This window comes from Streptopelia decaocto, assembly GCF_964273445.1.
Source record: "Streptopelia decaocto genome assembly, chromosome: Z".
Taxonomy (NCBI): domain Eukaryota; kingdom Metazoa; phylum Chordata; class Aves; order Columbiformes; family Columbidae; genus Streptopelia; species Streptopelia decaocto.
In genome coordinates this window covers 81,284,528-81,311,308 of record NC_138657.1, presented here as the reverse complement: position 1 = coordinate 81,311,308, position 26,781 = coordinate 81,284,528, and the positions used below count along the sequence as shown (strand labels likewise).

Sequence of the window (26,781 nt, the reverse complement as noted above, 5' to 3'; positions counted from 1 at the left end):
GGGCTTTCACGATGTCTTCAGCATATTAATTGTCTTAGGAGTGGGGAAATATGTCACCAGTAGAAGCGATGGGTTTGGTGCTGTGTTTTCGAGTCCCGTTTTCAATCCCGTTCCCAGGTTATCTGTGTCTTCGGCATCATGCCCAAACTTGCCCTTCTCACACATTTGGTGGCCAAGTGCGATCCTGGCCATTTCTGCAGCTCCAGGACATCCCTGCCCCGTTCCTCAGCTCTTCACGGACCCATTGGCCATGGAGCCATCTGCTCCATGGGGATGGACCTCACCTGCTCTCACGCCTTTTCCTGCAAGTTTCCTCAAGCGTTCCCTTGCTCTTGCGTCCATCATTGATTCGTTAATTGAAACCTTTATACTTCATTGAATGAAAGCCCAACGCGGCAACGTCTTGGCTGAACCGTGCCCCCGCGCATTTGGAGGAGATTCACAGGGTTCCTTGCACTGAGCTCTTGAGTGTTTTGCGTAAGAGCTTGAAAACATCTGTCCTTGTTCCGAGCAAAAGCTCCTCTATGGAACGGTCCCGTCTTCCTGGTAACTCTCCTCCCTTACAAAGCGAATCGTTCATTCCTGCTCTGGTAATCTCTCTCCTAATAATTTCGGCATCTGCAAGAATATCCTCACTTCCTGCTATCTGAAGATAGTTCGTTTTCTTCCAGAGCCTTTGGGAGGTGGTTTTGGTGAAAGCTGAGAGTGCAAATCTCTTCCCTTTACAGAATCACCTCTATCCATGTGCTCAGCGTGGTTTTGAATTGATTTCAATTCGCTGGACATGCTCGCCTCCAGAAAAGCAGCGTTGGTTGTGCACTGGGCTGTGTTTATCCATAGGGATATTGCTCTTCGTTAATCTTGCCTTGTTTTTTCAATATTAGGTTTTAAATCTCTCTGCTTTCCTCCCTGCAGCCCTGGGTTGCTCTAAGCAGCCACTTTTACTCTGCACTTCAACAAGTGTGTGTTTGAGTTTCTTGAGAGCTCTTAGAAGCTTCATTTGGCTCTTTATTTTGCTTTGTATTGCCTTATTTTAAAACCTTTCCATTGACGCTTCACTTGGAGCCAATTTTTGACTAATCCCTTGTAAAATATCATCTCTCCCATGGCCGGGCAGCTGAAAATAATCTCTTTAGCATTTCTTCTATGCTCCTTTTTTTTCCTTGAATTCTCCCGTTACTACCAGCTCTCCCTCGTTGTGCCTGTTTCTTGATGGGCTTGAAAAAGCTTTAATAACAGCTTCTGTTCTTTCTTCAGAGTTCTCTTAGGTCACATACGGATTTCAGTCGTTACCAGAATGACGGCGAAAGCAAATCACAGTTCACATGTAGAATAGCTAGTGATACAAGAAATGAAAGCATACATATGAAAAGTTAGCTGAATGTAAGTAATCTGAGCTATTCTGGGGACACGAGCACTTCCAGGTCTCTCTCTACTTACATCTTGGTCCTTCACGCAGAAGGTGCCGTATTTACCTTCCTTTGCCCATTTTGCCACCGATGGATGTTCTCCATGAATTCGCCCCGTTCTTTTTAAATCTATTGGTTTGTTTGGTCTTTGCCTACCTTAAAGCAACGGGTTGCCCCATCTAACTGGCCACGAGTGGAAAACAACCCTTCGGTTGGTTTCTTTGAATGGGTAGGGTTCATTTGATATATTCTATACTTTCATATTGAGTATATCTGAAGAATTCCTTTGTCGTTAGGGGTAATGAACACAAGGACGCGGCGCTGCCGGGTTTGTAGGAGCAGGAGCGGTCGCTGCGTTCGCTGCTCCCGCAGGAGCCGTCCAGCTCAGCCCATTAGGAGCAACCAGCCTTCAGACGGCCAAATGCAGGACTTCATTTTACAGTAATGCAGTTAGACTCACTTAGAAGAAGGAAAAAACAACGCATGATTTACATTTCGATTCGCAGTTCACTTTCGAGCGAAGTAACTGGATTTCTGGGCATCTGCCTGGTATCATTCAAGGCACAAAGCTTTGGGTTGTGATTTACGGCGTTAAATTACCCCGAGAAGCTGCATCTCTGATGGCATCGCCTCTTCTCTCTGGCTTCACCTTTCCTTATATATCTTTATACATCTCAACGCCTGATTTCAAACCGAGCTGGGATCACACGTTCCTTCCCATGCCCCGAAGATTTAACTGAATAATACGGGGGTGAAACTCAGAGGGTGGTTTTAATATTATTAATGACCAAAAAAGCGCCTGTGCTTGTCCATTGTGGTGCAAACACGGGCAGTTTGGTCCCCATCCCCAGCTTTTATATAAAAGGTACAAGCCCATCACCTTAGAGGTATAAAAAATCATTTCATTAAATACTCATGAAATGTTCAAGTGAAGTCAATAGGAACATTTTTGAAAGGTCCATACGGAATTCAGTAACGTCTTTAAAACATGCATTGGAGAGTATACAAAAGACCAGGGTCATGGGGCAAGTGAGGAGAACACGCAATCCGTTTTATATGTGAAATATTGCCCTGTTATATATGGGTGCTTAGAGTATCCAAGGAAAACCCTTGTTAGAGTGGATTTGCACATCCCAGAGCACCTATTTTCCATACCTTTGAGCATCTTTTACTATTAGAAGCCCTTTGTTCAGAAGAAGTCAATCCGTTTGGCCAACTGCTATCAAATAAGCCGTATATTTAAAAAAAAAAACCAGCATGTCAAGTTTATATTTTATCTGCAAAAACGGAGCACGAATGTGTTTGATATCTACCTTAGCAAACAAATTAATGGCAATTAAAGATTAATTTGATGTAATTAGCATTAAAATGTAATTAAGTAATGAGTAAGTGGACCAGGAATAGAAGTCGACGGTGTCTTGGTACCTGATTTGACGTGGAGTCTCCTGTTTTGCAGCCAACAGAGGAAGCGGGGCGGCCGGCAGCTCGCAGACCGGGGACGCGCTGGGGAAAGCACTCGCCTCTGTAAGGAAACATTTACTTTGGAATACACCTTTTACCCTTTTCAAAGTGTGACATTGAATCAGAGCGGGACGCTTGGAGTCCAAGATGCACAGCAAAACGGGAGAGATCCGGTCGCGGAGTCACTGGCGAGCGAAACGTTGAGCGAGCAGTGCAAGATGGGGGTTGAAACCTTTGAGGCTTCATTTAGTGTAGAGTAGAGCTGGGAAGAGGGGCCGGCTTTCCGGGGAGCCGCGGCCGTCAGTCTGTCCCCCCGTTCCCTAGGGCTGAGCAGAACGGCGGGACGACTCCCCAGCCGCCCGCAAACGGGATTCCTTTGGAATTTGCTGCTAGATTTGCGCTTTCCGTGGCACTTTCCACCTATTCGGTCCCTGTGGTTGCTGTTAGAGTCAGCGGTTCCCAGCTCGTACCCGGTAGCGGGGACGCGGCGGTTTGGCGGCTCCACACTGGACTCCAACCCGCCGTGCCCCCGCTATTGCCGCGGTACCGCTTGGCACGGGCTGATTTTAATAAGGACCACTAGAGTTATTTTCTGGGCAGAGTGGGTTCCATTGAGTTCTCATGAGAGTTAATATATCTATATATTTTTTTTGCATATTCTTCCATGCTTCATTAAAAAATAAAATGAAAAAAAAAGGCGAAAAGTCCAACTCTAGTTTGCCTGAAAGAACCGATACAGTACAGAATCCACTTTGAAGTGGTGCCCTGACAAATGGCACGAGCGGGGACACCTTGTTCAGTGACACTCACTTGTAAAGCAGCCTATGCAATGAAAATGGGTAGATGTACCATAGCAGATCCACGTGACGATCAGAAACCATCGCTTAATTGGCTAGTGTCTGTTCCCATCAAAAGGGGTCTGTTGTCTAGCTTCCTGCGTCTAATACAGTTTTGTCTTTATAAAAGTATTAATATTTGAATAAGAGGCTTTTTAACCTGTCCTGCTTTCATTTAAATGAACTGAATGCATAAGAATTCCATATTTCTTTCTGCATCAGTTTGTGATGGCTTTAGATTAATTCTGTATCATCTTTTAAAGATCTATTCTCCAGATCACACCAACAACAGCTTTTCATCAAATCCTTCAACTCCTGTTGGTTCTCCCCCTTCTCTCTCAGGTATTGTTGTTACGATTCTATTTTACTGAACGGTTCAGGGTGTTTTTTGGTAGGAGCTCCCTGGTGGAGCACGGGGAGCAGGTCCTTGCAGCCCCATGGTCGTGGCCCTGCAGTCCCCATGGGCGCAGAGATTGTCCCCGTGCGGGGACATCCAGGCCCTGGTGGCAGCCCACACCTCCTCGGACATTCCCAGGGCTGATCTGTAGAATCCGTCTCCGGCCACACTGAGCCCCAGTTGATTTTGTACATTTTGCGCATTTGAACTAAACCTGCTTTCCTAATAACAGCCTAAACTGAAAAGACCCAGAAGGCCCAGGGTAGTTCTCATGAGCATCAGGTGTTTTAAATGTTTCCCTGGATATAATTCGGATTTCTTAAAGCTGAGACCTTCCAGCTGGAGCGTCAGGCTTCTCCTCCCGCGCAGCGCACGCTGGCGCCTCGGAGAAGGCCTCTTGAGGCAAGATCTAGAGCCCAAGGAACCCAAAACCCCCCAATATCCTCTTTGCATGAGCCCTGGATGCTTTTAACCTCACCAGGAGTCCTAAAAGGCAGCCGAGGCCGCCGAGTTCCCACAGGGCAGATTCATCCCTCGTTGTCCATGGGCCCTGAGGAGCGGGACAGGGGTGGAAGGAGCTCCTGGGCTCGTCATCCTGCAAAGTGATGCCCCAGCCACAGAGACACAGACCTGGAGGGACAAAACCCTTTTGGGAGGAGGGATGAGAGGCTTGTGGAGGCTCAGGAGGCGGGGACGCCGCGTGTACCTCTGTCGCACTGAAGGAACACGTCACATTGGGGCGACACACAGCGAGCGTCCCCACAAAGCCACCCCAACAGGGGACAGAGCGACCACCCGGCCTGTCAGAGCTTGGAGTGGGGTCCCGCAACTCCCAAAATGCCCTGATTTTGGCCACAATTTTAGCACCCCCAGCACTGGGGCTGCGTTTCTCTTCACAAGGTGCTTCCCAATGAAAGGGCCCATTTCAGTTTGGGCTGCTGGGCTTGCTGCAGGCTCTGCAGGGAAAGAGGGAGAACCCAGTGTCAAAATAAATACAAATAAGGACTATAAGTGCATTTAAATAGGAGCTGAAAGCGTTGAGCATGCAAGACGCTTTCCCTCAAGGATATCAAGTTAAAAACCGTTTCAAAAGTAAAGATCGCAGCTCAGTGCTGTAGCAAAACCTCAACTAAATGCTCCATGGGGACCAGAGAAGGGAAGATTTAAGTTTTAATTAGAACTGGCATAATTTTGACTTTTATGAGAAAACAAAATCTGAACTGTGGGAGCCTAAAACCAGATTGCCATGAGTTCCACCCTGGGCTGTGCCAGTCCAAGCAAGCGCCGCTCGGTGTAGACAGCACGGGTCAAATCCTGATAGCGCCATCTCAAATGCTTAACCCCGCTTTTCGGGATCCTTCAGGAGATCACTCGTTCGAAAGAGTGGTATAAATTATCTAAGCGTTGTGCTATATATATATATATATATATATATAAAAGCTGTTGGGAAAATACTTTAAAAAAGGCCTTATTTTCCCCGTGGTTGCCTCGGAAGGGCTGCGGGGAGCGGGACCCCTTTTCTCCCCACGGCAACAGGAGCAGGATTAGAGCAGCGGATACAAACCAGAAGGTTTTGGCCCCGAGAGAGCACAAACCTTATCGGCCTATACGTGAATGTTGCGTGCGGTGCTTTCACTCGCCATTTTTTATTAGTAGTATTATGATTTTATTAAAGATTTTGTAAGTTGGCTGGTGGGACGAGGTCATGGGCGGCGTGGAGCGTGTTGTCTGTGGCTCCTCCATCCGCCAGCGCCACGTTTGCTCCTCGCTGAGCTGCGATGAATGCGGCCCTGTACGCGGAGCAGCTCTGTGGCCTGCATCTGTGTGCTTCGCTACTAAATACCTTTCTTTTTCGTTTTTTTTTTTCCATCCGTGTGTATTTTGGAAGTTCTCCATATGTCTGCTCTATAGTCTATCTGGAATACGGCATTTACGTGTCTACAAAACTGTCCAAAAAGTTTGAAAGACATTTTTGTTTGCATAGTTCTAATGGTAATTCCGATTTTACTATTAGCAGGCACAGCTGTTTGGTCTAGAAATGGAGGTCAAGCGTCATCATCTCCCAATTATGAAGGTCCCTTACACTCTTTGGTATGTTTTGATTGGTGACCTCCTCTGCCTCAGTATTTTACTTGCTGTTCTTTCCATTTCTCATCCATTCTTCTCACACACAGGTTTTCATTTCGCTAGTGACCACTTAGGCCCTCGGGCTTGATTTTCCCACCTCTCAATTTGTCTCATGGGTGCTCTGGAGATCCGTGATGCGCTTTGAGGTGCTGCTGGCCAGGGTCTCCTATTCCACCGGGGGTGTTGTGTTGAAACTATTGAAAAGGGGAGCGAGGACCACAAAAAGAAGGGGCTGCTGAGCAGGTGGATGGAATAGGTTGAGGAGCAAAGGGGAGCAGAAAGCCGTGGGGCTGTCATGCAGGATGTTGGCCCATCGCTCGCATCTCTCCCTGGGAAGCACCAGCAAGCTGAGCTTACCCGGCCAAGCTGCTCCTAAATGCTCATGTGGCAGAGAGGGTTAAGAGGTGTCAGTAAGACTTGGTGCCTTCCTTCATGGAGGGGCAAGCGAGAGCCGGAGCTGGCCCAAGGCACGGTAGGACAGAGGAGAACTGCACGAAGCCCCGTGTCCTCCGGCTCCCTCTTCTCGGTTGGTTGTTGGTCTCAGGTGGTTTCACTGAGCGGTGTGCAATGCCTGACATATTGTCGGGTGTCAAACACGTAGCGCTAGAGCTTCCAAGTTTCCTTAAGAACAAAGCAATCAGCTAATTGCCGAGAGGGCAGCATTTAACCCGTGGAGCGGGCGATACCGTGCTCCTGTTGGCTTCGTTAGCAGTTTGCCAGGGTCAGGAATCAGCATGGACTGTTTTTCCTGCCCCGATACAGAAATGTTTCTCATGATTGACTGCGATATTTTCTAGGCTCTCTGTCTTCTGGACGTTTTTTAGTTATTTGGAGAGCAATGGGTTGGTTTAGAGATCCAGCAGCTCTGCCTAATCCTGTTTGCAGCTCAGGTTCCCCAGTGCTTCAGGACGGTCCTTGTGAGCTTCCCCCTTTGTACTTAAGGAAAGAGCAAAGAGTTGAGGTTCCCCGGTCCGCAGACGGGTCGTTCCAAAGCAGGACACACGGACACGTCCTGTGCGACGGGCGGGTGAACCCTCAGCCGTAGGACCTGGTAGTTTCTCCTTGTGTGTGATCCTGGGATTAGACGGGGGGAGGAAAATCCCGGTCAGAGATTGATTATGATCAGAGGTATATTTGTTTCTTTACTTCTACTTCTTTTTTTTATTTTATTATTATTATTATTTTTTTAAGTATCACTAAAACTTTTCAAAGACACAGAGGGCAACATATGTACTGTAATGATTATGTTCATGAGGAATCATTGAACCTGTTTTGCCCATGAAAATCAAAGCTGTACTCGTGTTAACCATGCTCTCTCCTTCCCCGCAACGCTACTCTAAATGTTACCTGAGGGAAACACAGAAAAGAAATAGAAACCAAAACGAACCAAAAGGCCCAAAGCAAGAGAACTAAAGAGCAAGGGGTTGAGAAGGGAGGACGGGCTGTCGGTGCCGTCCCACGCACGCCGGGCAGCGCCCGGTGCCCGGCGCCTGCTGATGCTCTTCCCGCTCCGTGTGTCCCCACAGCAGAGCCGGATCGAGGACCGCCTGGAGCGGCTGGACGACGCCATCCACGTCCTGCGCAACCACGCCGTGGGCCCCGCCACCGCCATGCCCGGCGGCCACGCCGACATGCACGGCTTGATAGGGCCCTCGCACAACGGAGCCATGGCCGGGCTGGGCTCCGGCTACGGCACCGGCCTGCTCTCCGCCAACCGCCACTCGCTCATGGTGAGTCCTGGCTTCTCCGTACCGGGCTGTGCGTATCTGCGGGGACAATGCTGCTTTTCCCTTGGGCGGGGTGTGCGTGCGAGCTGCTGTGTGGCTGTGGAGGACAGAAAGCTGAGCGGAGACCTTCTTACAACTGCCCGCAAGGTGGAGCATGGAGGGGTTGACCTGTCCTCCCAAGTAACCAGCAACAGTATGAGGCCTCATGTTGCGCCAGGAGAGGTTGAGGTTGGATCTGGGGAACAATTTCTTCCCCAAAGGGCTGTGGGGCATTGGAACAGGCTGCCCAGGGCAGTGCTGGAGTCACCAGCCCTGGAGGGGTTGGAAATACACACAGGTGAGGTTCTCAGGGACGTGGGACATTAAGGTCAGGACTCAATCTTGAGGGTCTTTTCCAACCAAAATGTGTGTATGCGCGTGAGATGCCAGCGAGTGTCCCCATTGCTGTTTGTCCCCAGCTGTGCCCTCAGCGTTTGGTGTCACTGGTACCCAGCTGCTCGTTAACTGTCCTTGCTAACGAAGCCTGGGTTGGCTGAGGGCTCCTGAAACGCTTGTCCCTTTTTGCTTTCGAAACGATGTCACCAGTGTTGCGTTTTACTCTGGACCCACCTCTGGCTTGGGAATCTGGGGGCAGTTCTTACTGTAAGGCTCAGCTTTGGCATGCAGGGCTGGAGGTTTAAGGAACGGTAGCTAATCCTGTCCTTGTTTTAAACACATGCTTAAAGTCGGGGGGAGAGGGGAGAAGCTAGAGCTGGGTGAGCTCGCTGCGGGCTGCGCTTCACTCGGGATGACACGGCCCTTCTCCAGTGTGAACTAAGCGGGGCACAAAGCCGGGCTTTGCTGACCCTCCTCGGGTTCACAAGCTCGTGTCCCCGCATCCCTGGTCGGTCACTGCTGCCTGCCCATGGGATTAGGTCTGTAATTTGCTCTTCGTGCACCGCTCAGGTCTCCAGGACAGATGTCTTGCACTTTGCGGAGGAAATATTTTGCCGTTGCTTTCTCTCTTGCAAAGGAAAAGCTTGTCTCTTCAATCTTCTTTAATGTCAGGAAAATAATAAGGAAGAGTAGCTTACATAATGCATATGAGTCTACAGAAATCTTAAAGCAGAAGTGAATGAAAAACAAGGGTTCTGCAGCGGTTCTCGGTTGGGAAGCGCTGAAGTTGTGCACACGCAGAGCTGAACTGGATCAGCGCAATCTCCAACAGGATTCACAGGCATTCGCCTTTATACTTCCGATTGCCTTCCAGAAATAGAGTTGGGATTTTCAGATGGTTGAGGCTATTTAGGTTAATTAAAACGAGGGGAAAATAATGTGGGAAGAGAAAGGGAACGGGCAGATCGGTGGGCCGGTCGCTGCTGTGCGGCGCTGGGAGGACTGGGCTTGATCCCAGCTCATCCCGCGGCCTAAGGGCAGGGCAGGGAGGACTGGGCTTGATCCCAGCTCATCCCGCGGCCTAAGGACAGGGCAGGGAGGACTGGGCTTGATCCCGGCTCATCCCGCGGCCTAAGGGCAGGGCAGGGAGGACTGGGCTTGATCCCGGCTAATCCCGTGGCCTAAGGACAGGGCAGGGAGGACTGGGCTTGATCCCGGCTCATCCCGCGGCCTAAGGACAGGGCAGGGAGGACTGGGCTTGATCTCGTCTCATCCCGCAGCCTAAGGGCAGGGCAGGGAGGACTGGGCTTGATCCCGGCTCATCCCGCAGCCTAAGGGCAGGGCAGGGAGGACTGGGCTTGATCCCGGCTCATCCCGCGGCCTAAGGACAGGGCAGGGAGGACTGGGCTTGATCCCGGCTCATCCCGCGGCCTAAGGACAGGGCAGGGAGGACTGGGCTTGATCCCGGCTCATCCCGCGGCCTAAGGGCAGGGCAGGGAGGACTGGGCTTGATCCCGGCTCATCCCGCGGCCTAAGGGCAGGGCAGATTAGGAGAAGGAATTGCAATGAACCATCCATGTCGGGAGCAGAGCGTGTGCCTCTGCTGGAGCCGCCTGGAAACTGCTCCTCAGTGTGCAAGAGTCCCGAAAAACAAGCCCAAAAGCCCATGGAATTGGAAAGGCGCACCCAAATGATGGAGTGATGGTATACGCTGTGGGTGTATAATTCCATATGCATACATGTATGTACGTTCCCTGTGTTGTGGTTTGGTTTCCCGTCTCAAAGAGCAGCAGGAAGGGTTGCGAGCGTGGCAGGATTTTCATGTGAAGGGAGCCCGAACAGATTGCGCTGATTTTGTTTAGAAAGGAGATGAATGAGGAGACATAATAGAGGTGCATAGAATAATGGGCGGCATAGAGAAGGTAAATCTAGCTCTCCTATTCATCCCGCCTTATAATTAAAGAACAAGGGGACATTCAGTGAACCTGACAAAAAGAAATACTTTTTATTCAACACACAATGACCTGTGAAATTCGGTGCTCCACGATGTAATCAAGGCCAAATGTTCAGAAGCATTCCAAATAGGATTAGACATCATCTGGAAAATGCAAACATTTCGAGTTTGATTTGACGGGGTTCAGGCGGGATTCCTCCTTTTCTCTTTTGGCAAGGGAAGAAGAAAAAGAACGGCGAACTTTGATGGCCAAGTGTGAGGAAGGAAGGAGCTTCTTCTGGTGGCCAATTATTCCATAATTACCACATCCCCGCTGCTTGCTGGGGACGGTGGGTTAGGTGATTATACAATAATGAGCGTCCAGTGTTTGGGATTTATTCAGCAGGGCCGTCCCAAACCCTCAGAATTCTCCCTTGGGTTTTATGTCTAACCCAAGCCTGACCATCACCCAGAGCTCTCACGACCCAGATTGGCCGTTATTAAAGCATCCCAGCTGTCTCCTGCTTCCCCCACGTTGATTTTCAGGTGTCCTTACCCAGCTCCCATTGACCGGACAGTTCTCCCCTTCAACGTGACCGCATACAACGCCCCGAATTCCTGTTACTTCAGGTTATTAAAATGTAACGTCGGTTGTTGAAATGCAGCACCTGAGAAAGGAAAATAAGGAGGGTTTTGCTTCTTTTTGATATTCTTGGGGCAGGCTCTGCTCCTCGTTAAATGAAACGTCGCTAAAAGCGGCTCCGGCGTGGGTAAAATAGCATTAAAAGCCGTGACTTTGCGGATTCCAAAGGACACAAAATGTTAAGTGCGAATGGTCTGGGGAAAGGCTGCGAGAGGTAAAAGGTGCTTTTTCTGCAGCTCCCTTCGATCCATCTCCTCTCCCCTTCGCAGTAAAATGAGCACGAAGCAGACATTGTTTTGCTGTGTGGCAGTCGCTGAGAATTCACAAAAGGAAAGTCGAGATTGTAATTTAGCTTGGCCTCAGGTAATATGTTAAATACACTTGGGATACATATAATCGAAGATTTGCGGTGGTACAAAGCTATTTTTTCCTCCAGTGTTTCAACAAAACTTCTTTTAATGAAGAAATCTGGCTTTATTAAAAGCCAGATCTGTGACTTACAACCGTTCCTGCATATCTGCTCTCAATCAAGAGAAAAGAGCTTAACTTTTCTAGCTTTGTTGGCTTTGCATATGTTAAACTGCTGCAACACGCACCCGGGGCATCGCCTCAGAGACGGCTCCTTCCATCAATCTGTGCTCCTCACTTCACTACCAGATGTAGGTGAGGTTACATTGAGACAACAAAAAGCAGCGACAACGAGCAACGCATCCAGCAATTCTATCGCGTTTTTAGCTTGTTTTTTCAGGAGCGATGGGGTCGGACCGGTTTTGGTTTGGACTCTGCTAAATAAGCAGCAAGGTGGCTGAGCGGAATTCGGGTGCTTTGCGAACCAAACCAACGAGGCCGTTTCTCTGCAAACCCCGAGTCTGCAGCATTACTCACTGTCTGCAACCGCCGCTCGGGCGAAAGGAGTCGGGCCCGATGGTTTCTTTTGGAAAACTGGTCTGAATTTGGAAGGGAAAACATCAGAACAAAGGAAATAGTTTGGGAGTCGAGTCAGGCTGAAGTTCGCCTTTGACCATTTGATACATTCCACGCTGAAAAGGAAGTTGAGGGGGGGGGGGGATTTTAAAAAAGAGAAAAAAATCAAGGAGGATACTGGTAATGTTTTCCACATTTGAATTTTAATACATGAAACAGGCTATAAAAGGCCGGCCAGCTGCAGTAAATAAAGTAGCAGTGGGAGGTACGGGCCGGAAACTTGTAGAGAGCGGCTGTGCCCGCCGTGCACCCTGTGTGCTCCTGCCTGCACCCTGCCTGCTCCTGCCTGCACCCTGTGTGCGCCTGCCTGCTCCTGCCTGCACCCTGCCTGCACCCTGTGTGCGCCTGCCTGCTCCCTGCCTGCTCCTGCCTGCAGCCTGCCTGCTGCAGCCTGCCTGCTCCTGCCTGCTCCCTGCCTGCTCCTGCCTGCACCCTGTGCGCTCCCCCCTGCACCCTGCCTGCTCCTGCCTGCAGCCTGCCTGCTGCACCCTGCCTGCTCCTGCCTGCACCCTGCCTGCTCCTGCCTGCACCCTGCCTGCTCCTGCATGATCCTGCCTGCACCCTGTGTGCGCCTGCCTGCCCCTACCTGCACCCTGCCTGCTGCTGCCTGCACCCTGTGTGCTCCTGCCTGTCCTCCTGCCTGCACCCTGCCTGCCCCTACCTGCACCCTGCCCCCTCCTGCCTGCACCCTGCCTGCTGCTGCCTGCACCCTGCCCGCTCCTGCCTGTGCTTCCCCTGCACCCTGCCCGCTCCTGCCTGCACCCTGCCCGCTCCTGCCTGTGCCCCCCCTGCACCCTGCCCGCTCCTGCCTGCACCCTGCCCGCTCCTGCCTGTGCCCCCCCTGCACCCTGCCCGCTCCTGCCTGCACCCTGCCCGCTCCTGCCTGTGCCCCCCCCGCACCCTGCCCGCTCCTGCCTGCACCCTGCCCGCTCCTGCCTGTGCTCCCCCCTGCACCCTGCCCGCTCCTGCCTGCTCCTCAGTCAGAATTAGAGCAGGCAAGGCTCAACATGAGGCTGTTTCTGCAATCCCAGCTCTCCGGTGCAGGAGCTCAGCGGGAAAAGCTGTTGCTGGGCCCCCAGCACCACCCAGACTCGGACCCTTTGCGGGGTCTGGGGCTCGTGGGGCAGGGGGGGTTCAGCTTTCCCCCCCCCGCACCCCCAGCTTGCACAGACACACGTGGGCCCCACAAACTGGGCTGTATTATGTCTAAACTGGTGCTGGGGAGCCCAGGACCAGCCCGCACGCTCACCCGCGGCCCACAGCACCGCAGCCGGGCCTGCGCGTCGCCGCCTTTTACATCCACCTTACATTCACTGATGGAATTTTCCACTCCTAGGAGTTAAAGTAGCAGCTCATGAAGTAATTGGGTTATGTCATCCCTACATAAACAAAAAGTCAAGCGACTTGGCGTTATTGAAAAGGCAAAATGTGGCTTTTGCTGGTTTGGTGCGCTGTCCTTTGTGTTCCGAAGCTTTAGCACGGTTGTGGCTGCATCTGTGGGTTGGTTTTGCTTGTCTGTGTTTTTCAGTGAGCAGGTATAATATATATTACCAAAAAAAACTGGACAGAATGACCTTATTGGAATGAAGTCGGCAGAACAGGCACCGGTGCAGGTTTTATATGGCACCATTTTCTGCCTAATTGGTTGACATTCCTAATGCTGCACAATTAAAGCCACTATCATATTTTTAAATTACTTCGGAGCTATAAACTTCATTTTGACCGGGAGAGAAACCACTGACCACTATTTAAACGGCACCTTTTCTGGAAAGCGTTGTCCTCGCACAATGGCTCCTTTCATTACTAAACCAGCTAATTAGGGCTGTGGTTAAACCCCTCGTGTTTGGTTTCCCGGGTTTGGGCTCCACAGCTGCCTGCTCCTTAAACTGCTTTTTAGTGCAATATGGTGAACTGGAGGAGCAGAGCGGGACGGGTGCTGGGGATGAAGGCAGCAGTGAGGGTGAGGATGCTCGGGATGAAGGCAGCAGTGAGGGTGAGGATGCTCGGGATGAAGGCAGCAGCGAGGATGAGGATGCTGGGATGAAGGCAGCAGTGAGGGTGAGGATGCTGGGGATGAAGGCAGCAGTGAGGGTGAGGATGCTCGGGATGAAGGCAGCAGCGAGGATGAGGATGCTCGGATGAAGGCAGCAGCGAGGATGAGGATGCTCGGGATGAAGGCAGCAGCCAGGATGAGGATGCTCGGGATGAAGGCAGCAGCCAGGATGAGGATGCTCAAGATGAAGGCAGCAGCCAGGATGAGGATGCTCAAGATGAAGGCAGCAGTGAGGGTGAGGATGCTCGGGATGAAGGCAGCAGTGAGGGTGAGGATGCTGGGGATGAAGGCAGCAGCGAGGGTGAGGATGCTGGGGATGAAGGCAGCAGTGACAGGATGCTCGGGATGAAGGCGGCAGCGAGGGTGAGGATGCTCGGGATGAAGGCAGCAGTGAGGATGAGGATGCTGGGGATGAAGGCAGCAGTGAGGGTGAGGATGCTGGGGATGAAGGCAGCAGCGAGGATGAGGATGCTGGGGATGAAGGCAGCAGTGAGGGTGAGGATGCTGGGGATGAAGGCAGCAGTGACAGTGAAGATGCTCGGGATGAAGGCAGCAGTGAGGGTGAGGATGCTGGGGATGAAGGCAGCAGTGAGGGTGAGGATGCTGGGGATGAAGGCAGCAGTGAGGGTGAGGATGCTGGGGATGAAGGCAGCAGTGAGGGTGAGGATGCTGGGGATGAAGGCAGCAGTGACGGTGAGGATGCTCGGGATGAAGGCAGCAGCAAGGATGAGGATGCTGGGGATGAAGGCAGCAGTGAGGGTGAGGATGCTGGGGATGAAGGCAGCAGCGAGGATGAGGATGCTGGGGATGAAGGCAGCAGTGAGGGTGAGGATGCTGGGGATGAAGGCAGCAGTGACAGTGAAGATGCTCGGGATGAAGGCAGCAGTGAGGGTGAGGATGCTGGGGATGAAGGCAGCAGTGAGGGTGAGGATGCTGGGGATGAAGGCAGCAGTGAGGGTGAGGATGCTGGGGATGAAGGCAGCAGTGAGGGTGAGGATGCTGGGGATGAAGGCAGCAGTGACGGTGAGGATGCTCGGGATGAAGGCAGCAGCAAGGATGAGGATGCTGGGGATGAAGGCAGCAGTGAGGGTGAGGATGCTCGGGATGAAGGCAGCAGCGAGGGTGAGGATGCTGGGGATAAAGGCAGCAGCCAGGGTGAGGATGCTCTGGGCTGGGTACCAAAATGAAGCATCCAGGCATGCAGACTTGCTCGCAGCATCATTTCCTCCCCTCCCTCCCCAGCCGTTCGGCGAAGAAGACTTAATATTCCTAATCCTGCACTTTAGGACCCTTTATATCTCCGGATTTAGCCAATACTTCAATGAATAATCATCTCTGTTGGAAAGAAATCGCAGGGATTATTGCAGTGACTTCCTCCGCCGGCCGTGGCAACCCCTTCTCCAGAATAGGTCGCAACCGCTTGGTTTCCCTTAAAATACTTTAATTATCCCCCGTGGTGGGAAAGTGGGGTGAATTAGTGCTGGGGGGCGGCTCCCGTGGCCCCTCCTGGAGACGTGGCGCTTGCCTTGGGCATCATCTTCCCCCTCCTTCGAACGGCAAAGCCCGGCTTTGCCACTTTGGGCTCGGTTTCAGCGGCGTTTGCGCACAGCTGGCTCGCCAGCAGCGCTTTCAGAAGAGGTTTGGCGAGCTGTTCGGGACTCAGCTCCTTCTTGCTCTAGAAAGAAATGAGAACTTGGCTTTTTTCCTGATTTAATGCCACTCTTAATGTCTTCTTTTTTTCCTTGATTTTTATTAAATCCTTTCTTTTTCTTTTGATCTTATTTATAGCTGAGCCACCGGTCATATGGAAACTATTATTGTATAGCGTGGAGATGAAAGACTTTGGTGCAGTTAAATAAGAGGGAATAATTTGGACCAATAATCCACACATACAGTGCGAGACCATTTGTGTCGGAGTGCCCTGCGCTGTTCCCTTTTTAATATAGCGCTAGAGGTTTCTAAGGGCTTTGCACAAATCTGCTTTGTGTCAGCCTTATAAATTTTGACAATATTGAACACATGTTAACATGCATCACCTTACAACTTGCCCGCCGCCTGCTTTTATTTATCTAAGTGGATAACACAAGGTCATGGGGTTTAGAGGGACAAAGCGTGTTGCTCGTTGCGTTTGCTCGTGATATCGGCGAGTTAGGAATAATCTCTTCCTAAGCGGAGCTCAAAGGCTGAAGGCGATAGGTTTTCTTTTGTATTTCAACAGTTAATCGTAGGAAAAATCGTAGGAAAGTCACCTCTGCTGCTCCTTCCCATGCCCAAACTTCCAATGCCCATCTGGAAGCAATAAAAGAAATGTCTCTAGGACCATTTCTTGCTGCTCAGGATGCACGTCTGGGGCAGGAAGGTGTTTCCTTGCTCTGGAGGATGAAGTTTCCATCATCACATACACGACACACGGAATCTGAGGTAGTTCCAAGCAGGTGCCGTTGGGATGTACCAATCGGAGGCACCATTGGTGAAACCAGCAGCTGAGACCCAGCACAATAGTTGGGGTTCTTTATCAGGAAAACATCTCCGGCATGAAATGCTGAGTATCCGAGAATTAATTGCCACCTATTTTCTTCAAGCGGCTTCACGTCCCTGATGAATGCACAGATAGCGCAGGCAATCCGGGATGCACACGCGCTTGCGTAACCAGTAAAACCTGACGCTGGCACTGATACCTTTAAACTTGAATAGCCACCAAACCAGCAAACCGGGGCTTCTCGTGGGCTTTTCCTTGGGCTGGGTTATCGAGCGGGCTGTATTTCACCCCACAGCGCTCGGTACCCGCGTGTGCCCGAGACGCGAGGCACAGATTTGCACATCAAGAGCAGAGCCCGCTCACACCTCCCGTATCATTTTCGGATGTGTTCTTTGTCGCGTTGGTGGTTTCGACTCCAATCTGCTGAGCGCTGCACTAGGAGCCTGTTTAAAGCGACGGGGCTAAATCAAATATTAATACAACTTCAAAGCGAGTTTGATTCTCTAAAGATAAGTATTATTTCTCATCTCCACTCCCTGGCTGGGGGGAACGATTCGTATCTTGGCTCCACCTCGGGGCAGAGCTGTTGTTTGTATAATAGACGAACCCGCGTCCCGCTGGCTGCTGGGGGGGGGATGTGCAAAATGCAGCATCTTTTGTGTCCCCGCAGCCATATCTCGCTTTTGGGCCCTGACACCTCGCATAGGCCGGGCTTTATTGACATAAGTCGCGTCCCCTGGCAGACGGTGGCTCTGAGACACGTTTGGCACATGGTGATGCTCTTGAGAAGGTGCCGGGCTGCTTGGGTGGAAACGTTTAAATGCTCAAAAGAGGAAAGAAAATAATGGTTAAAGAGAGCGGGAAATGGCCAGCCCGTTTTAGGGGACATCTGAGGCCTCACATTTGTTGTAAAAGTGGTTTTTTGGGGTATTCACAGCGGACAGAGCGTCCCGTGGGCAGGGGAGATGCGCTGGCAGAATCAGCCCTCAGAGTCGTCTGCTCCTGGTTGGTTTGGATCTGTTCCTGTAGATACATTCACATACACACAGATGTTTGCAGCCTGAGCGGAGTCAAAGTCTTTCTGTGTCTCGGAAAATACACCTGGACATGGGGGAAAATGAGCTCACGTCAGTCGCAGGGGGGAGAAATGGTCCTTTCTCCTGTAGGGTTGGCCATGGGTTGGCAGGAAAAAAGCTGCAACTGTCACCAACACTGATCACAGTGCGGGTTGTGAAGGAGAATTGATAGTTATCACTCCCTTGTGAGATGCGACATAGATGGTTACCTGCCCCGTCTCTTGAGAACCTACAGGAGAAGAAATGTCAGGAAATCTTGGTTTTAAATAGAAAGAGAACTTTATCTCGGTGTGTCCGTGGTAAAGCGGCGGTGACTTTATGGCGTGTTTTCTTTGCATTCAACACATTGATTTAAAAATCCTCCAAAGTGTTCGCTGGCGATGATCGCAGAAGAGTGGTGAGCTGGGCATGGGGAAGAACAGCCCATTTCCCTGGCTCTTTTCTTCCACAGGTATGGAGACAAACCCCTTTTTCTCCCCTGAACGACGTCCTCAGGGTTTCATTGCGTTTTCCCATTGAGATTTGCGGGAGCGCAGCCGTTAAGCGCCCCGTGACATCTGATGCTTTCTTAAAACCAAATAATGCCCCTTCCAGTCTTTTCTTAGCGTCTCGTGGTTTGAAAATTCAAGCGTCTCAACAAGGAGAGGGTTTTTGTCTCTGCTCTTTTGCACTTGCTTTCGGTTATTTGCATTTGGTCTCGTAGTAAAAGATTTTCTCAAGTTCCCCTTGGCAGGGTTCCCTTTTATCTTTCTGCCTGCGGTCTCGACTTGCTGTTAACAATTATCCTATATTATCTTGTAAGTCTGATTAGAAACATCCCTCCATCTTTTTATCTGCCCCAGTACTTACTTTTTGAGAATAAAGAGTGATTTCTGGTGGGAGCGTGCAGGGACGTTCTGTCTGTCTGTCCCTCCGCACGTCTGTCCGTACCCCGCAGCTCTGAGCAGCTCCGGCTGCTTCTATATTAAATCCTCCCGCAAGTCCCTACAGTTTTACTCTTTGGATGCTTTACTTTTCTCGATGGTCTCCTTTATGTGACGAAGGAGCGACCCCGAGCCGCGGCGACGGGGGGACGACGCGTTTCCGAGTGTTTAATAAACCCTTCCTTGCCGCACCACGCGCAGTCACGGCGCCCCTTCGGCTTTGGGACCGGCTGCTTAATGAAATACAGCGAGCGCTCATTTGGACGAGGCTTCTCGTCTTCGGTGACACGCGGTGACGTTTGGGGGCTCCCGCTGTCAGAGGCTTCGCCGGCATCGCGGGGGAAAAACCGGCAGGGCCGCCAATCCCATCGCCCCAAATGCCAACTTGAAATTCCTGCAGGATTTCCGACGGCAACGGGGGAATTGAGGAGCTCACAATTAAGCATATGGGCATTAAGATAATTGTCAGCTCTGTTGGCGGACGTGATAGAAGACAGATGGGCAGGACTCGGTGCGCTCGGCGCCGGCGCCCTGGGAGACGATTTGACGTTTTACCTGCCGGCTTTGTCACCAGGCGCGCGGCGCCGCGGCCGCGCCGGCGGTGTGCGCTGCGGCTGTACGCGGTGCACGCTGCGGCTGTACTGTGTGCGCGCTGCGGCTGTACGCGGTGTGCGCTGCGGCTGTACTGTGTGTGCGGTGCGGCTGTACTGTGTGCGCGCTGCGGCTGTACTGTGTGCGCGCTGCGGCTGTACGCGGTGTGCGCTGCGGCTGTACTGTGTGTGCGGTGCGGCTGTACTGTGTGCGCGCTGCGGCTGTACGCAGTGTGCGCTGCGGCTGTACTGTGTGTGCGCTGCGGCTGTACTGTGTGCGCGCTGCGGCTGTACGCGGTGTGCGCTGCGGCTGTACTGTGTGTGCGGTGCGGCTGTACTGTGTGCGCGCTGCGGCTGTACGCGGTGTGCGTGCTGCGGCTGTACTGTGTGTGCGGTGTGGCTGTGCACAGCGTGCACGGTGCAGCTGTACAGGTGCACGGTGTGCGTGGCACAGCTGGACACGGTGTATGTGGTACAACTGTATGTGGTGTGCGCAGTGCGGCTGTGCATGGTGTGCGTGGTTTATGTGATACAGCTGTGCGCGGTGTGTGCAGTGTGCATGGCGTGCGCGGTGTGTGCAGTACAGATGTGCACAGTGTACATGGTACAGCTGTGCGCAGCGTGCACGGTACGGCTGTGCATGGCGTGCACAGAGTGTGCAGTACAGTTGTGCATGGTACGGCTGTGCGTGCTATCACAGTGTGCATGGTGCGTGTGGTACAACTGTATGCAGTGTGGTTGTGCACAATGTACATAGCATGCACGGTACAACTGTGCATGGTGTGCACAATACAGTTGTGCATGGTGTGCATGGTACAGCTGTGCAAGTTGTGCATGGTGTGCATGCTACAGCTATGCATGGCGTATAGGGTGTGAATGTTATGGCTGTGCACAGTGTGGATGGTACAGCTGTGCGCAGCGTGTGCACTACAGCTGTGCGGGGTACGTATGGTGTGCATGGCGTACATGGTGTGCACGGTATGGCTGTGCAACCTGTGCACAGCGTGCATGGCATGCACAGTACAGCTGTGCACAGCGTGCATGGTACAGCTGCACATGATGCACACAGTGTGCACGGTACGGCTGTGTGAGGTGTGTACGGTGTGCATGGTACAGCTGCGCGTGGTGTACACAGTGTGCACAGTACGGCTGTGCGAGGTGTGTACAGTGTGCATGGTACAGCTGCGCATGGTATACACAGTGTGCACAGTACAGCTGTGCAAGGTATGTATGGTGTGCATGGTACGGCTGTGCGAGGTATGTACAGTGTGCACAGCTGCGCATGGTGTACACAGTGTGCACAGTACAGTTGTGCGAGGTGTGTACGGTGTGCATGGTACAGCTGCGCATGGTGTACACAGTGTGCACGGTACGGTTGTGCAAGGTGTGTACGGTGTGCCGTACAGCTGAGCACAGTGTGCATGGTGTACATGGTACAGCTGCGCATGGTGTACACAGTGTGCACGGTACGGTTGTGCAAGGTGTGTACAGTGTGCATGGTACAGCTGCGCATGGTGTACACAGTGTGCACGGTACGGTTGTGCAAGGTGTGTATGGTGTGCCGTACAGCTGAGCACGGTGTGCATGGTGTACATGGTACAGCTGCGCATGATGTACACAGTGTGCACGGTACGGTTGTGCAAGGTGTGTACGGTGTGCCGTACAGCTGAGCACGGTGTGCATGGTGTACACGGTACAGCTGTGCGCGGCGCAGCTGTACGGGCCGCCTGCGCCCTCTAGTGAAACGCGTCCCCGCGCCCCGTCTCCCTGTCCCTCGCCGTCTCCCTGTCCGGCTGTGTTGCTACCGCCGCGCTGAGCGCCGGCTGTGTCCCGCAGGTGGGCGCGCACCGCGAGGACGGGGTCAGCCTCCGCGGGAGCCACTCGCTCGTGCCAAACCAGGTCCCGGTGCCCCAGCTGCCCGTCCAGTCCGCCACGTCCCCGGATTTGAACCCGCCCCAGGACCCGTACAGGGGTGAGTATCTACGAACCCCATCCCGGGCGTGCCACCGGTATTACAGCTCCCACATCACAACTAGGAGTGTGCAAACAAGTGACCTCCAGACAGCCACTTTGATACAGGGGCTGATTAAGAGTGTAGCAAACACATCCAAAGGGTGGGAGTTCAGGGTGAGGCTCAGCCCTGTTGGATTTCCACCGGCTTCATGTGGCCCTGGGGTGCCCATCCTTGGCTCACCCATCCTAACCAAACCCAGGGGACATCGGGGGGGTCTTTGTTCCTAGAGGCAGCTGATCTTCCCATTAAAGCCCAGAAGAGCGAGCCCAAACTATCAGAACAGCATACAAGGTCTTGCTCATTCATTGTAGCCAATATTTTGATTGTTTTCCCGCCACACTGGGCTGTCACCCGTCACCGGGGACAGGGGACACAGCCCCAGGTTGGTCAGGCGCTGGCTTAAGCGGCGCTGGACAGCTGGTCCGTGTGTTTTCACAGGCATGCCGGCCGGACTGCAGGGACAGAGCGTCTCCTCGGGCAGCTCCGAGATCAAATCTGACGACGAGGGAGACGAAAACCTCCAGGACACCAAGTCTGCTGAGGACAAGAAACTAGAGGATGACAAGAAGGATATCAAATCAATTACTAGGTCAAGATCTAGGTAACAGTATATAATAGTGTCGCTTCATTTAATTCCTTTACTGGATTTCGATGAAGTGAACAGAACAGGAGGAAACTGCGGTTTTGTCCTGGCAGCACCGAGTGCCCGCTGGGACCTGTGCGCCAGGACGCCCCCAAATTCCAGCAATTGGCACATTTGGACACTGAGCAAGTCGCAAGAAATTGCCTTGCACTCAAATGTATTCATTGGGCTGTTATTCCTTTCTGCCTATGCTTGCAAATTGGAATACAGTATGGATTTGTGTATCTTTGAAAATGTGCCTGAGAGCTGATGGCACCTGCATCTGACCTAATGAACCGTGTGATTTTCCTTTATCTGTGCAATAGATTGGTCATTCCCGGCCCTCAACTTGTGTAAATGTCTGGGGCTCCGCAGGTTTAAGCGGAGGATTTAGACACCTTTACTTGTCGCCCTATTCTTTATAATAATTTTTGAAAGGTATTAGTGACGCTGTAGCCGGATTCTGGAAACTGATGGTGAACATGGACAGTGTCTGAATGTTGCAAACGTGACCCTAAGCATGGGACAGGCTTTACTTTGTCCCTGAGGGCCACCTGCCTGGCTTACCTGTCACCACGGGGCCCCAGGTCCAGCTCAGCACTGCAGACACTTGTCATCGCAGCCAAAAAAGCTGCAGTGCAGGCACAGCCTGCTTTGTGCAGGGCATCTTTGTAACGATTCAACGGCCTTTTTGTCCTCGCACACCTATATAAAAACCAAGCCCAGGTAAGACGCGCCTGAGCACACTCGGACCTATCGACCAGCACTCGTTGCTGTTTAAATTTATTATATTCACATCTCTTACGATCGGAAAAAATACATGACATTCAGGATTTTCTCTGAGTGAATGTATTGAAGTAAATATGTGTAGAAGTGAAGCTTTCATGTGCATTTATGATACGGTAAGAAGAAAGCACCTTTGTGCTGATGTGAGGTGATCGCACTTCTTGTTAATTCAACAAATAAGCTGTCACTGTTGCATATTTATATGTGCTTTGAAGCTTTTGTAGGCTAACATTTTTGCTTTTAACATGCTTGCAGCTTTAAAAGGTTACTCCTGATATTTAGTTATACATCTCAATCCACGTTGGTAGCGCTGCTGAAAATGTATTACTCCATTTGCATAGCCAATTCAAATTATACAGTGCCAGTGACTCACCAGTGGATGTGTTTGCAATTTGAAATCATGGTTTTATGTGGATAGAATGCGGTTTTGTTGCCCAGAGGATGCAGAAGTTCCCCCTTAGTGCTGCGAACCCACAGGCAGCAAAGCTGGGAGCAGCACAGGAGCCACCGGCGTGTCCTTTGGGGTTAAACGGTGACAACGAGGGATTTGCCACCATTTAAAATATTGCAGTATTGGCTGTGATAGAATATGTTACTGAAAAAAAAAAGCTACCTTTTTGCTCTTTAAAATACCCACAGTCCTGCCTTGCAGAATGTAAAACTTCATACCAAACCAAGACTTTCCTCGGTGTAAAATGTGAGGAGATTGAATTTTGCGCAGGTGTCTGAATTGCTCAGGTGTCTGTTCATAACCTGTAACCCTGGTTTTGCACAAGCTCTGTTGAAGACCTTCGCCCTCCTTGTTTCCCACATCATTAGAAAATGATGTATTCCTTTTGTCTCCCAGCAATAACGACGACGAAGACCTGACACCGGAGCAGAAAGCCGAGCGGGAGAAGGAGCGGAGAATGGCCAACAACGCCCGGGAGCGCCTGCGCGTGCGCGACATCAACGAGGCGTTCAAGGAGCTGGGCCGCATGGTGCAGCTCCACCTCAAGAGCGACAAGCCCCAGACCAAGCTCCTGATCTTACACCAGGCTGTGGCCGTCATCCTCAGCTTAGAGCAGCAAGTCCGAGGTCAGTGTCCTTTAAGGTGTCCAGGTGGGTTTGAATGTCTGCAGAGAAGGAGACTCCACAACCCCCCTGGGCAGCCTGGGCCAGGCTCTGCCACCCTCACCCCAAACAAGTTGCTTCTCATATATAAGTGGAACCTCTTGTGTTCCAGTTTGCACCCATTGCCCCTTGTCCTGTCACTGGTTGTCACCAGAAGAGCCTGGCTCCATCCTCCTGACACTCCCCCTTTCCATATTGATCCCCAGGAATGAGTCCCCCCTCAGTGTCCTCTTGTCCAGCTCCAGAGCCCCAGCTCCCTCAGCCTTTCCTCACCCGGGAGATGCTCCACTCCCTGCAGCATCTTGGTGGCTGCGCTGGACTCTCTCCAGCAGTTCCCTGTCCTGCTGGAACTGAGGGGCCACAACTGGACACAAGATTCCAGGTGTGGGGTAGAGATTCCAGTAGAGGGGCAGGAGAACCTCTCGGACCCACTGACCACCCCCTTCTAACCCACCCCAGGATGCTCACAACCATTTTGGTTGGAAGAGACTCTCAAGGTCATTGAGTCCAACCATTAACCCAAGGTTGTCACTAAACCATGTCTCCAAGAACCTCATTTCCGCGAATCCCATAGATCCCTCATGGGTTTCACATGGTTTTTGGCTGGGGAAGCGTGGCCAGGGATGCCCGACCCTTGTCACCCAGAGCGGGCCGGGCACCTCGAGCACCCACCGCACTTGTGTTCCCGATGCCACTGGGGCGCTGGGGAAGGGCCTTGACATGTTTTATGTTCTGTAGCAAGATCCAAGCTCAGCATTAAGCTGGGCTGCTCCTCTGCAGAGCACACGGGGTGTTTGCGGAGCTCGTGTGCGGGTCGTGCTCCGTCCCAGCGCTTGACCGGCCCGGCCGCAGCCTCGGGGAACGGAGCAAATAACTGACCTTTAATGATTTTGAACGTTTGTGCCGTGGACAGACCATTCCGCTCTAAAAAGTGAATATTTGAAACGGCCTTTTGCTTCGATTGAACAGAAAGAAACCTGAACCCGAAAGCGGCGTGTCTGAAAAGAAGGGAAGAAGAGAAGGTGTCTTCGGATCCTCCTCCGCTTTCGCTGGCGGGACCGCACCCTGGGATGGGAGACGCCTCCAATCACATGGGACAGATGTAAAAACAGGCAAGTTTGGGGCGGGCGAGTTTGTTCAATGCAGTTCCCTTAGGAAAGGATTCCGGTCACCTCCGTTTCCAGCGCGGTGTCCGAGTGGCGGGCGCAGGGACACACGCTCAATGCATTAAGAACAATTTGTTTCATTTCTTCCGCAGGTCCAAGTTGCCACATTTCTTCATTTAAGCAAGAGACCACTTCCTTAACAGCTGTATTATCTTAAACCCACATAAACACTTCTCCTTAACCCCTTTTTTTGTAATATAAGACAAGTCTGAGTAGTTAAGAACCGCAGACGCAAGAGATTTCAGCATTCCCGATTATTAAAACCGAGAGGAAAAAGACAAACGAGCAAACAACCAAGTGCAACTTGAGGGCCGCCTCTCTTGAACATATCACGCAGAATGTCGAACGCAGTATGTTCCGAGCTGTCCGTGCGCAGCCTAGAGACTGAATGGCAATCTTCTCCACACTGTGGGACAATGCATTTGTGCCTAAACTTCTTTTGGAAAAAGAAAAAAAAAAAAAAAAAAGATATAATTAATTTGTAAGTCTGAAGAAAAAAAAAAAACTATTTAATTTAAAATTGTAAACTTGCAATAATGAAAAAGTGTACTTCTGAAGGAGAGCAAAACGAGCGCTTTTGTTGGTGTGCTAGACAGCTAGTGTTTCTACTTACTGGAGATTCAAAGGGAAGCTTTGCTGCCCAGATCTTTACAAAACCAGCAAACGTCCTATTGAAAACGGAAGCGATGACATTAGCCATTCCTTAGGGTAGGAGGAACAGATGGATCTTATAGACCTATGACAAATATATATATATATAAATATATATATAAATATATATTAAAAATTTAGTGACTATGGTAAGCTTTTGTTCCTTCGTTTCAGACTTTTTTGCTCCTGTAAAAAAATAGTACTGATTAACTTTTTTAAGAAGAAGATTTTACTGTAAATAAGGGTTTTTTGGTCTGATTTCTGTCCCTCTCCCCTTGGTTTTTTTTTTGGGTTCTTTCGGTTATGGTGACCTGTAGTGCCAACTCTGTCTCCGGGGGGGTAGTGCAGGACGAAACGCTGACCCTGACGTTGCTTCTCATTCATAATTAAGAGTAGAAAGTCGTTTCGTGGGGCCGTGGGGCGGAGGGGCTGGCGGGAGCGCCCCCCCCCGGCCGCTCCGCTCGCCCCCTTGTTTTCTGGGATTTTCAGAGGTACAAGGTTAGAATGCTACAAATCGTTACCACTGTGCCTTCCAACGTTTCTATCATCGGGAAAAACCACACAAACCAATAAAAACCACAAACCCATGACATGCTGGAAGTGGCTGCGAGCCCGGCGCGGGTGCCGCGTTCCCCGCTCACATTGGGGGCGACGGGGGGACCATGGCGGGGCGGGGGGGGATCGCCAGGAGCGTGCGAGATCCGATCGGTTTCCTTTTTCCGTTGTTCCGTTGCGTTTTTTTAAGTGGATTATTTAAGTGTAGACCACTCGCTGCCTCCTCCTTTCTTTGTGAAATGCCAATTTTTGGTCATCATGCAGCATTATTCTAACAAGCCTTATGAGTCCTAAAGCATTAAGTTGCACTTTGTCCAGGAGGGGTGGTAGAGCAGGATTTTCTCTGGCCAGTACGAATGAAGTTTTTACGTAACATATTTAATAGTAACATATATGGCACAGCAGCTCATCAGAGAACTAGCTTTGAAGTCTGGGCACAATTGAACCAACTTCCATAGTGAATCCGAATTAACGCTGGACTTTGGTGTACAGTACGATTACCAGATAGTGCTCCTAGTTAAGTATTTGTCAGCATCCTTTTGTCTCGAGTTCCAGTCTCTATTTTTACAGCCACACCGACCTGGCATGTATTTGAAATAAAACCGAGTCGGTTTTTTTTCCCACCTATCAATAGACACTGAATAAATGCCATAAATCCATCCGACGGTCTAAATGTTCCATCTGTTCTCCTGTTTTGCCAGTTATATAGTAATGAAAAGACATTTGTAAATTTTATGCAACAAATGGCAAACGTATCATTATTTTGAAATTGTGTATGTAAAAGTTATATTTTTACATGTAGACTCTTGTTATTATGTGTTTTAATACATTGTATCGGTTCTTTTGTTTATAAAAATCTGT

General features: G+C 51.1%; 1 protein-coding gene across 18 annotated transcripts in view; it reads left to right on the top strand.

Annotated features, from left to right (window-relative positions):
* The window catches only part of TCF4 (transcription factor 4), a 170,425-nt gene extending 143,846 nt beyond the window's left edge, over positions 1-26,579 (top strand). For 13 of the 18 annotated variants that reach the window (XM_082075361.1, XM_082075365.1, XM_082075362.1 and 10 more), the window contains 9 exons: positions 2,866-2,933; positions 3,970-4,048; positions 6,118-6,194; positions 7,757-7,960; positions 20,850-20,985; positions 21,466-21,628; positions 23,283-23,512; positions 24,518-24,660; positions 24,807-26,579. In XM_082075361.1, the coding sequence (XP_081931487.1) occupies positions 2,866-2,933; positions 3,970-4,048; positions 6,118-6,194; positions 7,757-7,960; positions 20,850-20,985; positions 21,466-21,628; positions 23,283-23,512; positions 24,518-24,654 (1,094 nt within the window). In that variant the 3' untranslated portion in view covers positions 24,655-24,660; positions 24,807-26,579. The remainder of the gene's footprint in view (positions 1-2,865; positions 2,934-3,969; positions 4,049-6,117; positions 6,195-7,756; positions 7,961-20,849; positions 20,986-21,465; positions 21,629-23,282; positions 23,513-24,517; positions 24,661-24,806) is intronic. The other 5 variants (XM_082075360.1, XM_082075355.1, XM_082075359.1 and 2 more) reach the window with 4 other exon arrangements.
* The last annotated feature ends 202 nt before the right edge of the window (positions 26,580-26,781 follow it).